This window comes from Glarea lozoyensis (genome assembly GCF_000409485.1).
Source record: "Glarea lozoyensis ATCC 20868 chromosome Unknown GLAREA1, whole genome shotgun sequence".
NCBI lineage: Eukaryota > Fungi > Ascomycota > Leotiomycetes > Helotiales > Helotiaceae > Glarea > Glarea lozoyensis.
Window position 1 is genome coordinate 1,785,742 of NW_007360983.1, and position 23,184 is coordinate 1,808,925.

Here is a 23,184-nt window from a genome sequence, read left to right on the forward strand (position 1 = left end):
CCCATTACAAATCCAAGAATCCATATTCATAGATAGCCAAGTTTGGTTCCGAACATTACCATTAGATCCACCAGCACTTCCGACGTATCGCCGTAAATAAATGTAAGCATGAATCAGTCAACAGGCCAGACTTTCAGGCCTCGCCAAGTTGCCCGACCAGCTTCTCAAATGATGGGATTTGAGGCAAATCCCATCCGACATGGCTTGACCTGACCACTCACGGAAATGTAAATACGCGGCTCCTAGCGCTCGGCAGATATCGCTCGAGATCTCGGGAGTGCAAATAGTCAGCCCCACGATCGATGGCTTAGTTCCCGTAGGTCCCAGAGATTGCAATGGGTCACGTGGAACTTTGATCTCTCAGGTGTTTTTAATGTGACCAGATCTAGACTTGAAACCATTCTCAACCTGTCATTGTGATCACCAGTTAGTCCTGAACCATCCATGTACCATTTCGGAATTTTCAGATCTCAAATCTCCTAAGGTTTGAGATCTCGGGATGAAATGCATTATATCTTCCAGGTTTCGACATGCTAACTTCAAGCAGATGTTATCCCGAGACGATAGACGCCCATCTTTAAACTCTCCTTAAACTTTGATGTCTGCTTCGGTAATGCACCTCATTTCCTTATGCAGCTTAAATCGTTCGTGGGAAGACGTCTCGATTTGAAAGCGAGGCTTATACCGGCCGCAAAGCCGAGAAAACGGCGTATTATAGTCGCGTGTCTCGTGTAAAAGGTAGTTTGCTTGACCACGTGGAGTCGTACTCGCTGTCTTCTCGTTGGTGAAGTGAAGATGACAAGACAAGTCTGCTGATACATGATGTCAAAGACTTAGGGTCTTCTCGAAGTTGACTAAACGTTGGTGCCGACGGCATTTGAGGCAGGCCCCCTAGATTAGCTCGCAGTCTTACCTGATTTGGGTATTTCCAGATGTTGCTCTTAGTGTATTTCGAAAAGCCCCGTCTTTTTCGTGGCTAAGCGAGTATCTACGTACCCTTCATACGTCTGCTAACCAGAAAGCTCTTGAAATGGTTGCCGGACCTGAGCATAAGATCGGCCAAGGTGACAGGTCCCTGCATAACTATATTTTTGTTCATCGCTCAGCTGAGCGCTGCGGCATCATCGGCTGCTAGGCCTTGTGCTAAGGGACAATCTGATCGTGTTCGGGGAAAACGGAGGATCAAAGGAAGGAAAATAGGGAATTGTGCACAACTAATCCCGAAGAAGAAGTTGTGATCCGAAGGAAAAATTCGGGTTGTTGTCCATGTCAATGCATCATGGTGTGTTGTTTGATGTTTGTGAACCATGGTTGCAACCCGAATAATCCGATGCTCGTGTTCACTTGACACATTAGAACTGCCGTAAAGACTTGAGAAAGCTAGATGAGTCTCAAGCAATTAACATCACCATCAAGGTGTTTTCCCATACCGTGTATGTGCTTGGCTGCATCTAAGCTTCCCGCGAACACAAGCAACAGACATAGTAATTTTATTATTGGGAAGGTTCGTCTGTCACTTGACAACTCGTTATACTTTCTTTTCCTGATAACCGGAAAGGCCAATTTGGACCCTGAAGATCCAGCCTTATTGACAGAGTTCACTGATCGGATTAGCGCGGCATGGTATAACCGAGCTATCCCCAGCAGTCTAATACAAATTTTTGGAATAGTGACGACTGTCTACCACTTTTATACGTAAGGCGGCGGATCTTCGAGCCGGGGACCCAGAACTAGGGCAATCTGTCTAAGTAGACGCTCGCGAATTATACCTTTTTAAGAATGGTGGCCTGGGCAAGTGCTAAAAGAATCACACCAGGATTTGAAAACAACACAATGAATCCTTGCACCATTTGTAAATCACCATTTGTGCATGTATGCGAGATTACAAAGTTAGTTCCCTAGCTATTCGATCCACAAAATTGGCCAAACTCTACTTGTTAACATTTCATTTAGTGTATTGCATACAAGTCCTTATGATTGACAATTTGGATCAAGTGGATCTCATTTCGTGGTCGTGTAGACACAACACTTAGATCCACTAACGAGATTGCACGAGTAACGCAACTAGAAGACTGTTAGCGAGTCACATGTAACCGTGTAGGTTTACATGATGAGGAGGCTTATGTTTAAAGACCCTTGGTGTACAAGACCGGTAGTTGACCATAAGCTAGAAGCTTTTAGCGGACAGTTTCACACCAAGCTATGTACATGCGACTAAGCTCAGGCTAGAGAGTATACACCAAACCACCTACGAATACGATCGAGGGTTGTTATCGACACCAGTAACATTTGACTCACTCAAACGCCACAAGTTCACAACTACCGCAAAGCTGTTAAGAAATAAGCGAAAGGACTCTACCAAGGGTTCTAATCAAACTGTCTCGACCAAGATCCAATAAATGTAGAACACCATACAGACTATAGAAACGATGGTTATCGTTACCACAAAAATTGAATCATTGAAGCGTCGCAAGAAAGAAACGCTCAAAAGACTGAACAAAATCACACGAAAAAATGCATATTAAGAGCTTCATGGCGGAAAATATCTCGACCGAGATCAGATATACCAGACAGGCTAGTAGAATGACTGCGATAGCCAGTAGAAAACTTAACCTTTTCAAGCCTCTGCTGAAGAGAAACAAGCGATGATAACCGCATTAAAGGATTCAAACCAGACGATCCAGGCTGAGGTTAGATGGAAATAACCCACCACACAGGTCGTGAACACGATTACTATCCACACCAAAACTGTTTGCTTCATCACTTAAACGCCACAAGATCCCAACTGCCGCAATAATGAAAAAAATAAGCATACCAAGAGCCCATGAAATGCACCAGGAATCACGTAAGGCTTGGGAGTAATGGCTAAGGATTGACTATACAAATTCTGCGTGAGATAGGAATGAGACTTCATCTTTTCACACTGCAATAGGGTATACAAATTCTCCTTGTCAGAGAAACCGAGTCTTATTCTTCATACCATCGTCGCTAGGATAGACTATACAAATTCTTCTGGTGAAATTAACAAATTCTCAGTTGTTACACTAGAATAGACTATACAATTCTCCATGCCAAGACGAACAAAGCCACATTTCTCACAGTACCATCGCACATTCGAATTCTCCCGTTTCCTAACCCTTGTTTCAACGTCTAATCTCCTATCAAAAACGCAAACATCTGATTGATCTCCAACCGAACTCCGTACCTCTACACCTTAGTCCACTTCCCCGATTCCAGACTCCAACTCTCAGATCTGGTTCGCAACACACTAACGGTAACAGCCTTCACCTCACCACCCAACTCGCCCAGCACACCGGCACTCAAAAACTCATCCTGGGACTTCAGCGTCTCGACCGCCTCACTAGACGGCACACCCACCAGCTCCAAACTCTCCACGGCCCCCAGTCGACCCTTAACCTCGTTCATCACCTCCTCCCACCCCTTCTCCAGACTAACCGAAAGCGCCAACACCTTCAATTTCGGACAAGCCTCCAAAAGCACCAACACATCCTTAACACCCACCTCCAAAACCGTAACATCCAACAACACCAACCCCCCTCCACACTCCACAAGTCTATCCACCACGCCCCCCATCGCCCCCGCATTCTGCACCGGGAAAATCCCAACCTCAGTCCCCTCCCGATCCTCCTCATCCGCCGCACTCACATCCGGCGCCTGCATCGCCAATCTCAGCGCCTTCCCGCCATCCCTCACAAACGCGCTCATATCACCCACCGCCAGCCCCTTAGCAAACTCAGGGTCAGAATGGCGGTACGTGTACGAGATCTCCGTGAACACCGTTTCTGAAGACAGCGCGGCGCCGATCTCGGCTAGCACGCCGGGCGGCGTGAAGACGTCGAGGAAATGAATCTCCTTGAGCGCTTTCAAACCTTGAAGAAACGCCAACGCGTCCGTCTTAGACGCCGCCGTCGTGCCGGCGAAGAGTTGGCTGTAGATTGTCAGATTCTTGATCCCCGGCAAGGCGTTCCCCAGATCCGTCAAGAATCCCGGGGGGTATCCAAGACTGAAGAGTTCGAGCGTCAGATTCGTGATGGAGTCCGGGAGTTTGGGCACGGAGTGCGGGAGGGCGAGGAGTTGTTGGTACTCGTTCATCTTGATGTCGCTGGTTAGGATCAGGGTTGTGAGGCCGGCTGTGAAGGCCTCGGGGGGGAACGTCGGGATGGTGAATTCTTTGAGGGGGATCTGGGCTGCTTTTGCTTCTGCTGGGGCGACGGGGGTTTGGGCTTCGAGGTGAGATGTTTTCTCGGAGAGAGGGTGGGAGGTTGGGGTTGATGTTGCCATTTTGGATGGGTTTGAGGTGAGTGTTGATGTTGGTGATGTATATGTGGATATATATATCCAGATAAGCTCTCTTTCTTCTTGTCAGTCCTCCTAGTTTAAGTAATGATACAATCCGTTCCGCAACTTCAATCAAAACTCAATCTCGAAACTCACAAAATCTCGTCCTCAACAACAAATATATACAAAACCAAAAGACACAAAAAGAACCCCATCGAATCCCCCCTACACAATCAGGATAAACCGTCCCCTCTTCCCCTCACTTCCCAAGACGCTCCCTCTGCAAACAGAAGAGGGGTTCGCTTAACCTTAATATCCCACGCCCCGCACGTGACGCTGCCTCTACTCCCGCAGCGACAAGGATATTCAAACCGTCTCGGAGAATAACTTACCTAAGCACCCTTACCACGTGATCTGTCGGAGAATTTCACCCTCTCGGAAGATTCTCCCAACCTCGCAGCTCGCATCTGCATACCCACCTACGCGAAATCTCTCACCGGCACCCATACCCCCATCAATATAACACCACCTATCTATACATAACACCTCTCTCTAATAACAATAACTCATTTCTGATATATCAACACAAAGTTATTTTGCGGAAACCCTGGCTCGGCAGCCCACCGTCCGTTATTTTTTGTTTCGTTTGTTTACTAAACTTTTGACGCACAAGCCCTCTAACGGTCCCACACGCGCGCTTGCTTGCAGCGTGACCGGTCGCCTACTGTCTGTGCCTGTCGTGCCTGTGCCTGTGCCTGTGCCTGTGCCTGAGCGAGCCAATGTTCCTTTCTCCAGATCCTGACGGTTCGTCTTCCTTTTCATCCATCGCGGCATCAGCCTGAAGAGTGCCGTCTGCTGCGTCTTTTCTGTTCGACAACCCCGAGTTGCGACTATATCAATACACGAATCTGCACTACTGAAGTATTCTATTCCCGTCCGGACACGAGGTACTTCAAGAGTTGGTCTGGAGATCAAAGAGGGGCTACGTATCTTGTGGTCGGAACCCCGAGTTGAAGGTCGAAGGTTAGCGCGAGCGACGACATCTCAAGGAAAATCACAGCATCAAAAACACATTCTAGGATTCCATCGGCGTCTGTAATATTTTCATTAACAACAGTTCCGAGCCGTCCTCTTCGTTGCGCCTCCGCGCTGCTGATACTATCGACCTCATCTCCCCATATGCATGCATGTATCGTACAACCACTCCGTTCGCGACAAACGACGGGAAAATTACAGGAAAAGCACGCGAGAAACGATCGCTATGTTGAACAAGAGGAAATAGAGATGAAAGGCCCCCGAAAATGATAGAAAGAACGGATGATAGTATACAGGATGGTATCTTGATGGATATGAAACGGGGTCTGAACTCCGGCAATATATTGTACAAGAAGCGAAGGTGTTGAAGAGGAGGAGGTATGGAGCTTTCTTTGGCTCCTGAGAAGATACGGTTCAAACCGTGCTCAGCCTGAAGCAGGAACAACATGTCGACATCGGTGGAGCAACATGAAAATTGTTGACTTTGGTCGCTTATAGTCCGGACTGTAATCGTACTCGCACGTCTACAAGATCGTACTAGAGCCCACCGTCACTGGTACCGAATCGTTTTAGCGTCCATCTAGCTACACTAGCCACGAGTTGTTCGCGGGTTCTGGAGAAGACCACCAATATCGACTCGGTTTGCGCGGTCGTCTCTTCCACGTCCGGCACCAGCCGAAGATGCTTCAGATCGAGGGTCACGGATTGGTGGGAGCTGAAGATCGTGCTGGCGCTGCGGTTGACTTGGAGGTAGCTCACTCCTGGGAGTCTGAGTCTGGTACGGATTTTGTGTCTGGCCATAATCTGGCCTCGTCGGTGCTTGGGAATAAGGAGGCATACTCGCTGTTTGCTGCATGTGAGGAGCGAGGGGCTGGTGTGCTCTGTATCCCATTTGCTCTCTCTGAGGATCTGGATATCCTGGATTTGCCATATACGCCTGTGGCGCATGACTGGGGGGATATGGCTGTGGTGCCTGGTATTCGAACTGAGGACCCCTAACATATTGGTCACGAGTATATGGTGAAATCGGAGGCTGCTGAAAGGGCTGCGGCGCTGGCGTTGGGATATACAATATCAGCACGATGAAATACGTGGTGTCTCTCTTCGCTAGACCCAAACGAGCCTGGAATGTCTGTTGTTGTCCCTGCAGTCCTTGGAGGGTGAAGGTTTCGTGGTGATTTAGTCTCCACTTTCCAACCTCTTCTATACCGAATCCTACGGACTGAATCACATTTTGTTCCTCCGAGTTCACAACTATTGGTGGTAGAACATGCGGTTCTTTTTGCCGACGCTCCTCTTCTAGCGTTCTCTGCAACCGCGCAATCTTTTCGCGGTCATTCGGTCCTAATAGGTCCTGAAGGTTCCGCGACACTATCCCTTGTGGGATGCCGATCAAATCTTCAAAACTTCGGGTAGCCTTCGCTACCTGCATTTTTGTGGTCAGGTATGCACAAAGGGGTTCCTGTGGCGGCATCCGAGGGGCAGGCATCATAAAGCTACCGCCACTGGAGATATTTGCGTCTGATGCTGAGGCATGCTCTAGATATCTGGGTCCGGCTGGTCCAGCTTGAGATTTTAATACCCGATAAGATCCTGATCTGTGAAGCGAATCGCCGTATTCTGGATTCATCGACGCGGCACTTGAGCCATACATAGAAAGAGGCCGTCTCATGGGACCTTCGCCTGTTTGTGGATATCCAGCTCCCGCCGACGCCATGGATTCATATCGTTGTTCTCTCTCGTCTCGTAAACGAGGTCGTCCTCGTTTTTTGTGTTGCACGTCTACACACGTATCCTCCTTGTTGTTCGCCAAACATCTTGAACATGGTCGTTGGGCTAAAATAAAATCGTCAGCGTTTTTCAATTTAAGAGCACCATATACAGAGAAAAGATTGTTCTGGAGCGTTGAGTGATTGCTTTCTGATAATGAAAGTCGAACTCGTCGCCACAAGAATCGGAGACTCGAGCCAATTTAAAAAGCGAAGACGACAGAAACTTGGGTGTACGAGAAACAATTCCTGAGCTACGAGTGCCTCGAAGACTTCCAAGCAGACCCATGAGAAAACAAAAATCCGACATGTCATCTGCCGGAATTTCAATCAAGACTCTAGTGTTCAGAAAACCCCAGATACCCGAACATCTAGCTCATCAGATAGTGTTCAAGAGTAGTCTCCGACATGTGAGGGAATTTTCCGCTCGATGTATTGTTGGCCTGGAATTGGCTAAATCGACATTGCGGATGAAGTTCCGAAATTTGCTGCTGGCGGGCTTTCTCCGTCTCGGCACTGGTTTTAATCCGCCAACCGATCCGACAACATTAGTCGCAAAATTGTGGACCCCATCGCTACGATACATGTGCTTGTATCGCATTACGGAATACACCAGAATAAAGCGCGTAATCAGATTTGAGATTTTGCTCAGATGCGACAATCAGCCTGATGGTAAACCTTTGCCAGCAGAGGGCTACTGGCACTCACTTGAGCGGGGTAACAAACAAACCATTGTTCACTTGTTACCTGGTTGTCTAAATGCTGTGTGACTTGAAGCATTTGAGGCCTAAAAGCTCGACTACCAACACCAGCTGAAGCTACGCACAAACTGAATCCAAGAACACACTAGTTACGGTTTTTGGGATGAATGATATGTTGCTCGCGCAAAGGATTGATTTTGAAATAAACGTACCATCACATCTGCCTACGGTTAGCTTCGACTCGTGTAGACCAATTGGATGGGGAACTTGCCTTAAATGCGCTCTTTTACAAGGCACACAAGCCGAAGCGACATGGCCTTTGTTTCCTTTGTGCTTTGGGTGAAGAGAACTCGGAGCTCTCCGATGTTGGCGGTCTTTCAGGTGGCGCAAATGAAGTTGAAGCATGCACATGCGGCTGTTGAAATTGATGTGGCTGTTGATGAAACATTTGTTGCGAAGGTAGCGGTGGACGTTGCTGCTGATGGTATTGCATTGATAGTGGAGGGTTTGCTTCCATACGTGGAGGAGGATACGATGGAGGCGGAGGTAATTCGGATTGGTATACGCCTAATTGGGGTCTTCGAGGGTCCGTCTGATCTGGTAGAGGTGTGTGAATACCTGCATATGCTTCCTGCCCGCTTGACCCATAAGCAACATGACCGCGATTGCTAGAATCCGGATTTTGTCTGGGTGGAATTGGCGGAGAACCTGACATGGGCGGAGAGGGGTATGCCCTTGATCGAGCACTGTCGGACACCGCTCTGGCCCAACTCAGGTCTAGAGAAAAGTGCGCCAGATCTGATTTGCCTCGACGTTGGCCGAGCGATATGTACGAGTTTTGGTGGTATGGTGTTAAGGATTGCATGGAAATGACCGATCGATCGGTGTTGCTTTTATTCAACGAGCTTGAGCTCACTTGGACAATGTCCAAATATCTGGAGAGGTCTGGTTATCTTGCTCAGGGTGCTCATGTACAAAGCTCCTGCATACCACACTGTACACTTGCTGTATAGAGGTACCAGGCGTACGTGGTGGCGTTGGAAATAAGATGACCGAGCCCGATCTTTGATTTTGCTTAGTATGTCAGGGCGAAGGGGAAAAACAGTCGAAAGATGTCTGAAATTCGAGGTCCACCCAAAGGATATTTCGCGAGTGCGATCGAGGAAACTCGGGCGTCTACTCGTGTGTTCCTACTTGTCAACCACTGGTCCTCGCCTTTCCCAGAACCTCTTCTCAGATGGTTGAACGGCCTTGTCCCACTGCGTCTGAGACAATACTCGGACGGGCGATGTACCGCAGGTAATACTGCAGCTACGAGATATTCGTGAGGTGCGAACGTGTGCCTGGGTTGGCAGATGAAAGGAGCTTGTCGGAGATGCAACGTGTGTGATGGGTTATTTTGACGATGCTGATGTAGCAAAATTGGGTCTTCGAAGCTTAAGGAGAGTAGAGATCCACCGTTTCTGCAAAGGAAGGTTACGCGGAGCAGGTTCACCACAATAGCCTTTCCAGAGAAAGAGCTAAAGGATTGAAGTTTTGGTGAGATGTCTCGCTGAAGTTAAGAAAGAATACTTTCAGGTGGGGAGAGAGGTCAACAGACGCGCTTCTGGATCTGGAATTTTGATCTTGGGACTGGCAAGGCACGGTCAGGAAAAAGTAGAGGGGTGTTTAAAGTGTGGTATGGGTCGGAAAACCACAACCAGGTTAAGCCAGATGGGGAACCTCAGTGGTTCGTGATGGTAGCGAACAAGGTCTCGGTAGGCGTAGGCGTTGGCGTCTGCAGCAGTACATGGATCAGGGTGCTTCGGTCGACAGCGTGTGGTGCAATTCGCGTGGGAGGCCTGGGATGTTGGAGCGCAATTACTCAAAACCCCAGTTGGGCAGGGCACGCAAGTTGAGATGTCGAAGACAAGGTTATCGAGTGATGTCGACGCTTCGGGTTGGCAAAGAAGCTGCTGAAGATGGGACGAAAGCTTCGAATAGATGTGCGCCGGTGGCCTTTGCGCTACGGAGAACGCACCACGGAAGATAAACCGTCCAGGTTCTAAGGGGAATTAGAGGGGCGAGGTGGTCGGTACCAGCACGCAGTGGTTGAAAGTCGCCTGCGATAGGGATTTTGAGTAAGGAGAGACGAAAAGACCCGGAGATGAGTAAGCCCTCAATGTAGGTGTAGACTGGAAGTGGAAGGAACTTGGAAGTGATGATGTGTTTGTTGGCCAGCCGAGCCAGGTCCACCGATGAACAGCTTCAAGGTTTGTTGGTGTTGAAGAGCAATTTCAAGGGTCTGTGGCACAGCAAGTTATCGTAAGATACTGCAACCTGTGCGAACAGAGAACAAGAGAGCCGTAAGTCGTCGATGTACTTCCGTATTGTTGTAGTAGTCGGCTGTCGACCAGGTGGATGGCGTCTAGCTAAGCGGGCAGCTCCTGTTCTGGTATACGTGCGTGATGATTGAGAAGAGGACTTCCTCGACCTAAACTTCGGGTTCCCAGGCGTGTAGAACCGAACTCGTGCTGCTAACCTATCCGTCGGGATGTTATGTGACAAGAGTGATGTAGTTGTTCCTGGCTCGCGTGGTATGTGAGACGCTGCGTTGGAATGCTGATATCGAAGTCGAGAAGAAGACGTCAGATGCAAGGGATCACCTCGTACTTTCGGGTTCTTGTTAAGCTGCGTCTTGGTGGCGGGCAACGCTCGTCCTTCTTTCCTTCTTTTCCTTTTTTCTCCTGCCTCGACGACTGCGATGTGGATATATGTCCAGTATGTACGGAGTTCGAGTTCGGGTGGTACTGGAAAGACTTTGAGATTTTAGAGTAAGGAGCGAGCTAGCGGTATGGCAGGGAGCCGAGTGTGCAGGGTACGTATGCTGGAGTCAACCGTCCTTCCTCGATTTCGCCGGGGCCAGGTAGATGGGCTCTACGCTCTAGGGTGAGACTTGCACGGGCGGTGCTGGGGTCGCCAGCCAAGCGTCCAGGGATGACGGCCGTGCAGTCGCCAGACGACCAGGGGCCGCTAGACAGTCGATCTTAGGGAATTTTAAGTGTTGCGCCCCTGCTAAAGTTTAGTTAGGTCTCCGAGATTCAGGCCCTGAGAATTGAGGGACGAGCCAGCGCCAGCACCAGACCAGCACCAGCGGCGACAGGGAAAGGCTCCTCGAGGAGGGGCAGCACGAGCTGGGCGGCGGAGATAGAGGGGGAATTGGGGAGGGGAGTGTGAGAGGCACAGGCAATTCTTCCGCCCGCGATGACCCGCCATCGGAGCAGGAGCAGACGCAACCGACCTCAGGTCCTGAGCTGCTGGGCAGGCTCTGGCAGGCTCTGAGCAGCCTCATCGTGGGAGCGACGAGGACGTGAGCTGGGGAGCTGGCGGGGGACGCCCGGCGGTTGCGATCGCGGTTGTGAGCGAGCACCGTCCAAGACCCGTTGTGAGTGGGACACATCGAGTGAGACGACGACTCGATCTCGGGCTGCGATGCGCGTGGGAGACACTCGCCTTCGACCACCGACAGAGCAGAGCCTCGAAAGAAAGGACAGCCGCCAAATGCGCGTGCCTTCCAGACACAAACGAGCCAACGCGGTAGGTGGTAGCTGATCTTTCCCACCACAAACCGCATACGGTGCGGATTGGGACAGCTTCGCAGCTCGCGCGCAGAGCAGCCATTCAGCAGCGATGCGCCTGGCTGCACGGCACCGTCTGCACTGCACTGCAATGCAGAGGACCCGGACCCAAGCACCAGAGTTGCTGCCGTTGCTCGCTGCGAACACCTGATGAATAGAGACATGCTGGGCCGCGAGAAGGCCTGGTTGGACAGCGTCGGACGGTCGCAGTGCTTCGAGGACAGCCGTGGTCCTCCCTCCCTCCAGACAACAATCTCAGAAACAGGTGCCATACATACAATAATTGGCCCGCGAACCAGGTGTATCGCTCTCCACACGCTCTTTCGCAGTCCTCACGTCCCCTTGATTGGCCGCAGCGCTCCTTTTCGCGTGCGTGGTTGACGTCGTCGCGGTGTAAAAGTGTCGATGCTTCAGGTAATTTCGGACAATATTTCCCATCTGCGCTCGAACGTGTTCGAGACGAAGCTGCCGTCGCCTGTGCTCGCCGTCGCGCTGGACCCCGAATGTGTGTGGGGGAAATGCAATGTCGCCGACTGTCTTAGCTGCTCCGAATAATGGTGATGTTCGCGACTCTCGATCAAAAGGAAGTCGAGTCGCCAGGGGGGAGCGAGCGGATTGGCGGCTGGATACTCGTACAAGTGACAAGTGACGATGCGCGCGTGTGAGATTGATAGAATGATAGTAATATGATCCGAGGTAAGAAGATCGACGACGGCAATGCGATAGGACTTGCACGGCGTCAATACGAGTACTCCAGTTGTAATAATAACAATGGCGGGAATATGATTCTCACCACTCAACTATAGCTGTCTGGAGCTATTTCACACAGCATCGAATATCGGGGTGACCAGAGCAATATCAATAAATACTTGAAAGGCTTGCTCACGTTTTCTCCTGTTGTGTGTTTTTCCTGAGTGTCAGATGTGTCTGCACGTAGAGTAATCTCGATTGTTGACGTCTGTTGAACGGGCAAGAACGAGCAAGAGGCTCCAGCGGGACGAAGCGCAACGCTCAACAATGCAATCTATATTTTGATCAAGCACTATATGCCGTGAGCTACATAGTCGGCCTCGTCCAGGAACCATCGCCGGCGAAGTATCTCGCAAAGAGTCAAAGACTGGTACAGTTTATGTGGTAAATTCATGCGATCAAAAAACAACCGCCAGCTCTGAGAGGCGCGACGTTCCGTTCTGACCATCAAACGTGTCGAACCAAACTCTCGCCCACTGCCATCGAGCAACGCCGAACACCAGCAACCCAATGTTGCTGGGTGCAATGTTCTTTCAAACACGCACATCCTTTCTCGACCCTTTCTCGACCCTTCCTCGCGGCTCAACCTGCTCGACAATGCGCGTTCCGTTTGGTTCATTTCGTGCATCTATTCCCAACTGCGGTACCGACTGACGACCGAACACACACTCTACGAATCATACATAATTCAGCCACGATGCGATCCAATTCATGGAGAAACTTGGGAGCACTGCCGCCGCACCAGACCAGGAACATGCAAATCCCCATGACCATCGACTAAGCTGTAATTACAATTCCACGTCGCCCGGGCGAAACCAGCGGGGTCAATTGAAGTACCAACGCCGGCGAGGTGATTGAGATCAGACCTACCATCCATGATGTTGACATCTGCAATCGCCAATTTCACTGGAGTTCGCGCGGTGGATAGCACAGCTGGTGTTACAATGCAATCTATTCAGAGTTGCGTTTCTGACGATCCAGAAACGACGGTCCGACCATAGAGCCGCCTTCATCTCAACCATCTGAGGCCCTCCCGACCCTGTTCCCACACATGTCGTCCAGTGTCATGAATCTGGTCTGGACTCTTCTCACGCCTTGCTCGAGCCTCCTTCCAGGACCACTCAACAACAATGCATTTTCCACCTCGCCTTACAATCCGACAACGATCTAATCTTTATGCCGGATGGGGGCGTAGATGTCATCCATCGCGGAGAGAAGCGCCGCAAAGTCAATTGCGCAGCCTTTCTCCTCCACCACACCCAATAGACAAGGCGGAACGTCTACAAATTTATTTCAAGCTTTGCTCAGCTGGCAAACAGCACCCGGAGGTTGCGGAGAGACACTGGTGGGTTTATCGAAAAGTCGTTGCGACCCTGGGATCTCAAACATAGGAACAAAGAGTTATCTACATCAAATAACGACCTATCATGAAGTTCACCAAGTACCTTCCTCAGTTCAATCTGCGACTGCTACCGCTGCTTTTGAACCGTCCTCCAGTCGTATCTCTGCCTCGGCACCTACGGCCGGCGCCACAATACAACACCACCACACATCTCTACTGTTACAGTGCATTAAGCCCTGCTCCAGCCCAGCTAGTGTACCTGTCTCCCACGCTTTTACGGTTCCTCTCCAATGATGTTCCTGACGGTGCACTGCAAGCTTCCTAGATGCAACCCACGTTTGGAATTTGTGCTGGCTTGCACCTCAGCTGCATCAGTATCCATGGACTTACAGCACCACAATCTACAGCGACGACGCTCAAAATAGACGTCTCCTTCTTTGCACAGATTATGTGTCTATTCCATTGACAGAGATCCGAGTTACCAAACAAAACAATGCACCTATTCTCTGGCGAATGTCTAAAGCCGTAACCTCTCAACTTCAATACCAAGTTGTACGTATACGCCCACTGTCAGTGACATCCTGACAGGGGCTGCCATCCTTGAATTGCGCTTATTTTGCTTATAAAAAATATGGGCTAAGGTACGTTAGTTGCAGTCGGCGAACTACCTGCGTCTTAACCGCTGCCTTCTTGTCTTGGACCTTCCTTCCCGCATTTAGCGCAAATGGACTTGAGATGGATGGACCGAGGGCTTGGGATCACGAAGTTTCTCCATGTGACAATCCAGCTAATAATCAACTTCCGAGACAGCAACAGATTCATATCCTGGCTGAAGTCAAAAACGTCTTGCCCGTTGCCTTCATTTATCTAGCGACAGTGCGGCACTAGTTTAGCCGTTCGTGGTTTCGAGTACCACACATCTGTCCTTCATCACGTTCGGATCGAGTTCTTCCAGTAGATGTCTGGATTGTGTCGTGAGCTTCTCGGCCTGCAAATAGTTTGGCTAATAATGCGAAACCCACAATGGATTGGGAGCCGCACCATCAGCATCAGGTTCTGAGCTCCCCTCGTTCACTCTCTCATTACTGCTCACTGATATTGATGGAATGGACAAGGAACCGTGGCTGAATTTGGCATCATCATGCATGCCATTTTGCGAAGAGCAAGAGAAACGGCCGCCAGGGTTTGACAGGGTTCCTGAGCTTGGGCGTTATGCGTCTGATCTGATATAGCCTCCAGGACCAGGTCAATCAACCCATAATCACAAATGAATGATCGATCCCAGGACACACGAACGATGTTTGAGCTGATTCATATGCAATACGATAGTGGAAGCAAGTGGTGATGGGTGAGATGCAAGTACGTTTGGAAACCATATGGCAGTTGAAAGCTCGCAGGGCTGCATACAAGTCATCCAGGACCGTGGTTCTCAGAATGCGTGCAACATCGCATAGAAATCCTCTTGCGAACACAAGGGATCTTTCTGGGTATCTGAAAGCTCAAAGCGCTGAATTAAAGCTTGGACGCGCGGTAAACTTCAACAACCTCGCCAGGAATTTAAATATCACCTGTCGATCGCCGGAAATTTTATTCCTGAAAAGTCGTCGCAGCTTTCAACCCTGATGATAGCTGACGCCTTGTTCGTCTATGGACTTAAAATCACAATTTCCCAAATCTGAATCACTGTTCGGAAAATTAACATTAAACGCTATTGAATTCAAGGTTGGTGATCACGAATTGTGAGGGCTTTGATTGCCCTACCCGTCATCACACCTGGCCGATATGATAATCATCTTATACCCACGGTGATTCGTTTGTTATGCAGAATTGCAACGTGTTATGGACTGGGGCATATCTCGTGGCGGCAGTGCCACCACACAGGAGCATGCTGAAATTCTTCAATCCTTCGCCAACCAGATCTCCAACCTCGTCAACAGTATTACAGTACAGGGTGCATTTAGCGGGGACCGCACCTCATCGCGGCTTGTCCTCAAACAGTCAGCACCTTACAGGTCTATCTGAGTACCAAGCTGTAAGTTGCCATGACTTTCAATTCTCTTTATCTGTGCCAAAATACCAAAGGATACAAGGAGTGTTCCCAAGTCTTCACAGGCATTGAACTGCACAACGCAACGTCGAATTCAACAAGCTGGCCAAAAGACACAAACAGCGACATACTTTAAGGAGTCTGTTACCTGGCCAAAACTCCGTTAACCCGGGTTTCGAGATATTATCGTGCAAGTTATCAATCAAATGAAGTGACAGACATGAAGTATACGAGTAGTCTTCCACAGATTGATCAGCTGGTAGGACGAAGCAATTCAGCACCATGCGACATCAGAATCCTGCTCTGATCACTCTCCGAATCTCCACAATAATGTACCAACAAAGTCGAAGAGCTTCTCAACTTTGGTATCACCATAAGAATGCGGGGGTCTAACCGCTTGGGACGCATCATACGCCGAAAAGGACAATGCTCTACAGTCGAAGGCATAATTGATTCATTTCAAATCGGAGAAATAATATTTCACACGAGACCTCCAAACTCGATGTGCTCGAGCAGTTGTACAGTATTATCTGTGTGACTCCGACCGTTCCCGGACCTCTGTGCGCAGTGTTATGCAATTAAAGATTTACCGTACATGACAAGGGGCATGTGGTGGACTTTGCTTGCCGAACCGATGTGGAACAATCTTTGTTCGAGTACGAAGGTACGTACTGAACTTGAGCAAGCGAGGGAGAAGCAAAGTCGTGCATCGAGTGGAAGAGGACAACATCATTCACGGGACTTCCTGCGGTCTGGCGAGTTTTTGGAGGTAACCATCTGCTCCACCATAGCGATGAACTCTTCTTCAACACCGAACGGCCAGAAAGTCACTCCAGCGATACCGACGATTGAGCGCGCCGAACCTCTCATATGGTGTGCCGAGCCCTCAGACTGTTTCGCTGATTATTACCCAAACGCCAAATTGTGGCACTCCGTATCACGGTTCAACAAAGACAATCGTCCATACTTGGGTAGTATCCGGCATTCTGGTTGAGGTGAGGCTCGTCTCCAAAGTGGCGCCGATCCTACCTAGAGTCCACGCTTGGTAGCGAAAGGGAAGGAAGGAGGAGGAAGGGACCGATGTCGACGATCATAACATATTTTGGTTGCCAGATTTTGGGCGCGCTCAAACCCCGGTCCACGTCTTCTATAATGCACACCCATGACCTATATCGCAGAAGTTACGCGACGTCGCCACGTCGACAGCTTTGGAAGCACTTCCTCGTTGACATTATTTTAATTTCATCTGGTCTGGTGAGCAACCGCCGCGTTGATATCTTTATTGAGAGCCGATAGTTGCATCGAAGGCCGAAGCGCAAAAAGTGCGCGGGCCGCTGGGATGTACCTGCACCCTCAAATGACAAGTTGTCAATAATACCAAGATGGGATGCTTCAGTCTGTTTTGAATGAACGTGCCCAACCTCAAAACGCTCATGATTCGGTAAATCAATAATGGCTGAGCTATTGCTATTGATCTGTTTTCGATAATTCAATCAACCGCCATGATCCGCTACTGACGCACCACTGCCTGGCAGCAGACTTGAGCCTCCTCCCAAAGCACATTCAACGAATCGACACCTTTGTTCTTAACATGCTACCGCATTTACGTCACTTGATCCTCGGAAAACCTTCGTTTCTTCTCTCATCTAGCTGGTCCGAAGTCAGTAAGGCTGACATTATTGCCGTCAGATCCAACCGACATTGCTGTAACCTTAAACATAGGCTTTTCTGCACGTCAACTAGTCTATGCAACCCTCCTCCCAAGAATACTGTACAAAATATGGCTCCCGGATGCACCACAGACCGTCCGCGGCAGAAGTGGAAGGTACTGAACTGGATGTCCAGCTACTATCGTCCATATCCAAGCAAATATAGAGGCTAAGAGCAGCTCAATAGTCACGAAACGCAAGGCAAAATATTTTGGGCGCAACTTACAACACTCGAGATACGAAATCAGATAGTCGGAACAACCATGCGGTCTTGGTAGGCATCGAGCATGATTCATGTACGTTGCACAATCAATCGGGAAGTTGGATTTTTCATTTGGAATTGTGGTTATACAACGATGAATAGAGCTCTGGATCTGCTTCCCAGCACTACTTCGTACATGCTGTAAATAACCAGCCCTCCACATCTGTGCACTGCTCTAAAATAGTGTAATATTCGATGTATCTGGCGAATTATCGGTGAATATTAGATGAGACTTTACCTTATATGGTAAGGTTACCGTTTAGGGTAGCGGCGAAAAAAGCTGGTTATATTCATCATGTACGAAGTATTTGGACGAAACACTTGACGGCGCATTCTGATTCCAAGTTTCTTTTCTAGAAGCTATGGGTGTGAAATTCAGCGGTTTTCTCCTGGTTGCTATTTTTCCTGGAGCTGCAATGAACATCACTAACGATGCACAGATTCCCATTCGCTGACGCTTGAAGCGTTGGTGTCTAGACTATTGCCTAGATCGAGCGCGGATGAATGTGGCGCCGTATGTGAAATGCTTCTTCGGGCAGGCCTAGCAGCCGTGACACCTGCCACGATCCACCACCATCCATGAGCAGTATGCACGGGGTATAGTCCCGGCATCGAATACCGCAATCTGCACTTTGAGGATTAAAGTTTCACAAGCATGATTGCTTTTTCCAAAGAAATCCAACATTCCAACATCCAACTCGTTTGAGCTGGTTCAACGAGATTTACATGTTGGATCCAGAGTCAAAAACATCGAGTCCTTTCACAATTCCACGCCTGTATCGGAGATTTCCCAGAGGCGTCACTAGAAATTCGGAAGAAAGGGATCTGCCAACGGGTAAACGTTAAGGTTTTTCGGGTCGCCATCTTTTACGCCTCGCCGCTCCGAGTGGATCTTGGCTATCCAGCGCGGAACTAACGATCAACAATAATACAACCATTGACAGTATCAACTCCGCTGGGGCTATAACTTCAAAGTTAAAATTCCGCGCAAGCAGAAAGAATCTCTTGCGTATCCTTCACTACGGTATTTGCCGTTACCAACCATATACGGGTAGGTTCTGCCAGCAAATAACTCCTGAATACCGGAAACCTGTTACCGAAGGACATGACTGGATATGATCTGCAGCTTGCGTGACGTTTCACGAAGATCTTGCAGATACTTGAGTTTTCTAGGAACAAATAACATGTTTCAGCTACTGAAGTAGGACTGTGTCGGGTACTTCAGATAGTTGCTTCAGCAGCTTAGCTTCTCGCAGCGGGGTGAGCTACCTACCTACCTAGTAATTGTGGCATATGTGGCGGTGCGACTACCTGTGGCGGTGCAGAACCATTGAAGTAGCCACCCAACCATGGTTCCTTCGGATGATCTGCAGCTTGCCTAGCGGGTTGGCTGTTTCAAATCTCAAAATCCCAAGTAGGTTCTTTCTAACACTTCTACTTTCTCAACCTTCCTTCGGAAGTTCTGGTATCCTTTCACAAGCTTCGCCCGATTCGCACTGCTAATCATCCCTACCGAGGTCGGAAAATCTATACGATATGAAAAACGGCGTCTTTTTGAGTTTATCTTGAAGTTCTGGAATTTCAGCAAGACTATCGCCGAAGATCGAGGTTGCTGTAAATGAATGTCGGAGGAGGACATTCGATATTTCGGGCTTTAAGGAGGTCGTACCCTATCCATTCAACTCTCGATCTCAGCTGCAAGTGGCCCCGGCGAATAACTCCCAACAAGCGTTTCCTTTTCTCGTCATTAACGGACAATTTATGTATTATCGTCCAATAACTCTGGTTTGTTATCCATATATTAGACTTCAAACTCCCGGATGAATGGTCGGATAATATCATAGTGCCCAATTTTACCCGCCAGCTACATTCCCTCTTCTGGCCATGCGCCTGCATCGAAATGCAACTGCAAGATCTAGAGCTGCAGCGCAAATCCTCGCGTTAGACTGGCTGTCTAGATCTGCTATTGCAAGGCATTCTACTGCTTTATGGATGCTGGCTCGTGCTTTCATCGGAGCTGGTACACAGTGCTCCGTCAGGCAAACACTTGGCATGTCATGTATTGTTCAATATAAGGTTTGGGGGATTCAAGGCGGGCTTTCATGACTTGGGATGAGAGATGACAATCTGCAAGCTCGAGAAATGCTCCTAGAGAATGGATCTCAGTCGCCGCTCTCTGGTCAATCTTATCTGTGGGTTTTGCTTTAGAATCACGCAAATGATATCATGAATATCGTCATGTCGAGGTACCTGAGACTTCTAAGATATATTAGAACTTCACTATCCAAACTAACAATCCAGACCTTCCCCCTAACTAACCGCTTCCCAATATATCTAGTGGTAGTACACACCGGAATCCTCATCCTATTCTCCTAATCCCCGACAAAACTACGCCCACGCCACCCATCACTTCCTAAGAGCATCACGAAATCTAGAATCAATTCTAGGAGAATAAAATACAACTATATGCGCCATCATCACCGTAATTCCTCGTCGGACATTCGTTCCCACGGGATCTCTAACGCTACAATGGAGTTTTCCCTCCTATAGTTACGGTTTTGCGCTGTTCCTGCGTGAGCAAAAGCTCCTTGACCATTAGGTAGTCAGGGAATCGTCTTCTTGGCCCCTTCGCGAGCGATACCTTCCTTTCCTCGCCACCTTCTGTGTGAAAATTAGTTCAACAAATAATCCGCCGTAACGGCATGGAGGAGTTGATAATTGTATCCTAACGTGCCTAGCTAGGTACGAGTACGCCCTTTGGATTCGGATCTCGGCATCTGTCTCCCTTATCTGTTTTGTTTCTGGGTCTACCATACCTAACACGTGCCCCGGGGTACTCTATTGCTATATTGCAATTTACAAGGTTTGAATACAAGGTCCGTATTCACTTTCTGCTTTCAGATTCTTTTCTCGGTTTTTTGCTGTTTGCGTGATTGAGGGGAGGGTTCTGGTGTCATCTCCGTCTTGTTTTTTAATCTAGCAGTCCCGTGTTCGAGAGAGGGTGGGGAAGGTAACGTTAAGCGAGATGGGCTGTTACAGGTTGATGAGGGGGATTGGGGGGGTAGGGGTTGGGGATGGGAAACTTGGGATGGGTGACTGGGGTGCGGATTGGGGGGGGAGGGGTTAGTGCGGCTCTGTTGGGTACGGAACCAGGGCGTGGGTACGAGGACAATTACGAACGAGGATGAGGGTACGAAGGTTACTCCGTACTTTGGATTTTTGATTAACTTCGGAAATATCAGAATGCGAGAGGGGGCTGAGGACGGGAAGCTAGGGTAGGGAGGGGGACGAAAGAGGAGGAAGGGAAATTTTTGTGGGAGGTTGGGAGGTTGGGAGGGCTACGTTTTGGGGGGTGGGGATTGTTGGGAGGAGGGGATTTGGAATTGGAATTGGAATTGGAGTTCTGATTTGGGAGGGGGATGGTTTGGGTTGTACTTAATTTTGGGAGGGGGGTGCTGGCGGTAGATATTGAGCTAATGGGTAGGATGGTGGTATGGTATACAAAAAGGTGAGTTTGTTGTACTCAATTGTCTCTCGATATAATCGCTAGGTAAGTTCTCATCCTTCCTTCCACCTTCTTTGGACTTCTAAACCCCCGAAAAGAATACTTCTATCATCTTGGATGTCTGACGGTATACCTCAAATCCCTACATTATTATACCATCACTTTCCATCAGTTTCCTCGCATTTATAAGAGTATGGGAACAGGATGGAGTTCACCCCTCAGAACTTCCATCGCAATAACAGATACTTCATCCACAGAAAACGTCATTACATCAACACCCACCCCATTTGAGCCCATGCATGCCATCATCTCATCACAACTCAATGCTTATTTTCCTCACACATATACATACACCTAACGCCCTTCTCATCCCCATCCACTTTCTAGCTAAATAACAAATACCCTATCAACAGTACATTCTAGCTCTTAAACGCAGAGTCTGTCCCACGCGTGCTCATGATTTCCCCACATGCTCCAGGTATGTATGGATGTCTCGGTTAGTGTACCTGGTGTCTCCAACCCTAAGGGAGGTTTTCAAAAGCGTAAGCTTGGGAAGCGCGTGTGCTTGATAGAGTATCTCGATATTATATTTCTGAGTTTTCACACTTCAGGTGAGTTCTTTGCGGGGGTTGTGGATTCCCTTCGCGAGTAAAACTGGGGAGGATGTGGCTCGCTTGACGTCTTCTTGTGTCTCCAGCACAGAATGGTGAGGGGGGTGGGAAGTTTGGAATGGGAGATCATTCTGGTATAAGATTGTTTATGGGATCGAAATCCGGATCGAGTCCCGCGCGTGCCCATGATTTCCCATCGTGCATAAACTATCAATACATCACCCTCAAAATTTACCCATCGCCACCCCCGAGACAGTTCTTCGGGGAAGGGGCGCTGAGTCTTGGACGACCGTGTGGTTGATAGACCACAATGAAATACATCTTCTTACCTATTTCAGGCCCCCCTATTTTGAAATCGAAGCGTGTTTGTGTGATCTTGCACGACGTTAGATCTCGCTTACCGCGTCTTTGCCCTCGCTGCCGTGAAAGAGATGGGAAGGTTGGAAGGTACGATGGGGAACTTGGGACGGGGTTGAGTATCTCTAGTTTTATCTGTCTCTCTAGAGTGAAAGGTGGGTGTTGCGAATTCCATGAAAGGATCCCACGCGTCCTTTTATGGTCTGGAGTGGTTGAGCTGTGGGGATCTCATTCGAGTTCTCCCGAGGGTCGTTGGGGTTGGGGACGTGGAATGGGAGGACTTTGAGACGGGGAGGTATTATTTCCTTGACTTTGTTCGCGTGGGTGGTTGAGGGGAGGGTACGTGGTGGGTTGGTCTGCTGAGGGGGGTTGGGATCCCTCTGGTGGGGATGGTTGGGATTGTTGTGGGGTTGTGTGGGAAGAGGTTATATACGGAGTCTGCGTTGGAGATGTTGATTTGGGTATTTTGTTGAGTGGGGGGGGTGGAGGGGTTTAGGTTTTAGGACTTCCATTTTTGGAAATGTTGCGATTGTCTGGATGTGGGTTGTGGGGTTTGGGGACACTTGGGATACTATCTTACAGCATAGTATGTTGATTAAAATGCTTCCGTGAAGATCAGAAAAGGAGTTTCGGGCGGTATAGTTTTGAGTGCGATTCGCTTGTGGTGTCAAGTGGTGGTGGCAGGATAGGTGCTTGGGGGATATGCTTGGGGTTGGGGAAATTGAGGGTTTGAAGATTTGACTTTCTTTGAACTAGCGAAATCTGAGCTTAGACAGGAATTGAGGGCTTAAATTCACTGGGGATGGAGGTATGATTCTCGGGGTCATGTAGCACGTCGATAAGAGCCCTTAACAAGGAGCAGGCTTGGATTCTCCCAGTAGATCACAGTGTGTATACTTTAATAGCTAAGCTGGACTCAAAACTTCAATCTACTAAATGCATGTTCTATAACAGACTAGAGCAGTTATTGCGTTACAGTAAAGGTAGAATTTAAGAAGATTACCTTCTAGTGCTTCGTCCAAGTTAGGTCAGTGTACAGGGTTTATCTTCAACTCAATCACAAAGTAAAACTACCGCAGGAGCGTGAAAGATCCATGACCTAAGTGCTGTTATCTCAACAAGGCAGCAAGGCAGGAAGTAAAAGTGCAGCATAGTTAGAGCTTTGAATACCAACCCCCCC

General features: G+C 48.9%; 2 protein-coding genes across 2 annotated transcripts; both read right to left on the bottom strand.

Annotated features, from left to right (window-relative positions):
- Positions 1-3,207: 3,207 nt before the first annotated feature.
- GLAREA_09241 (uncharacterized protein) lies at positions 3,208-4,302 on the bottom strand (the record flags this gene model as incomplete). The annotated part of the gene is made up of 1 exon (XM_008078202.1): positions 3,208-4,302. The coding sequence occupies one exon, from the start codon at positions 4,300-4,302 to the stop codon at positions 3,208-3,210; it is 1,095 nt and encodes a 364-aa protein (XP_008076393.1).
- A 1,621-nt stretch (positions 4,303-5,923) lies between these two features.
- On the bottom strand, positions 5,924-8,519 carry GLAREA_09242 (uncharacterized protein; the record flags this gene model as incomplete). Its single annotated transcript, XM_008078203.1, has 3 exons — positions 5,924-7,170; positions 8,017-8,024; positions 8,095-8,519. 3 exons carry the CDS (start codon positions 8,517-8,519, stop codon positions 5,924-5,926), a joined length of 1,680 nt encoding a protein of 559 aa, XP_008076394.1.
- Positions 8,520-23,184: the final 14,665 nt, after the last annotated feature.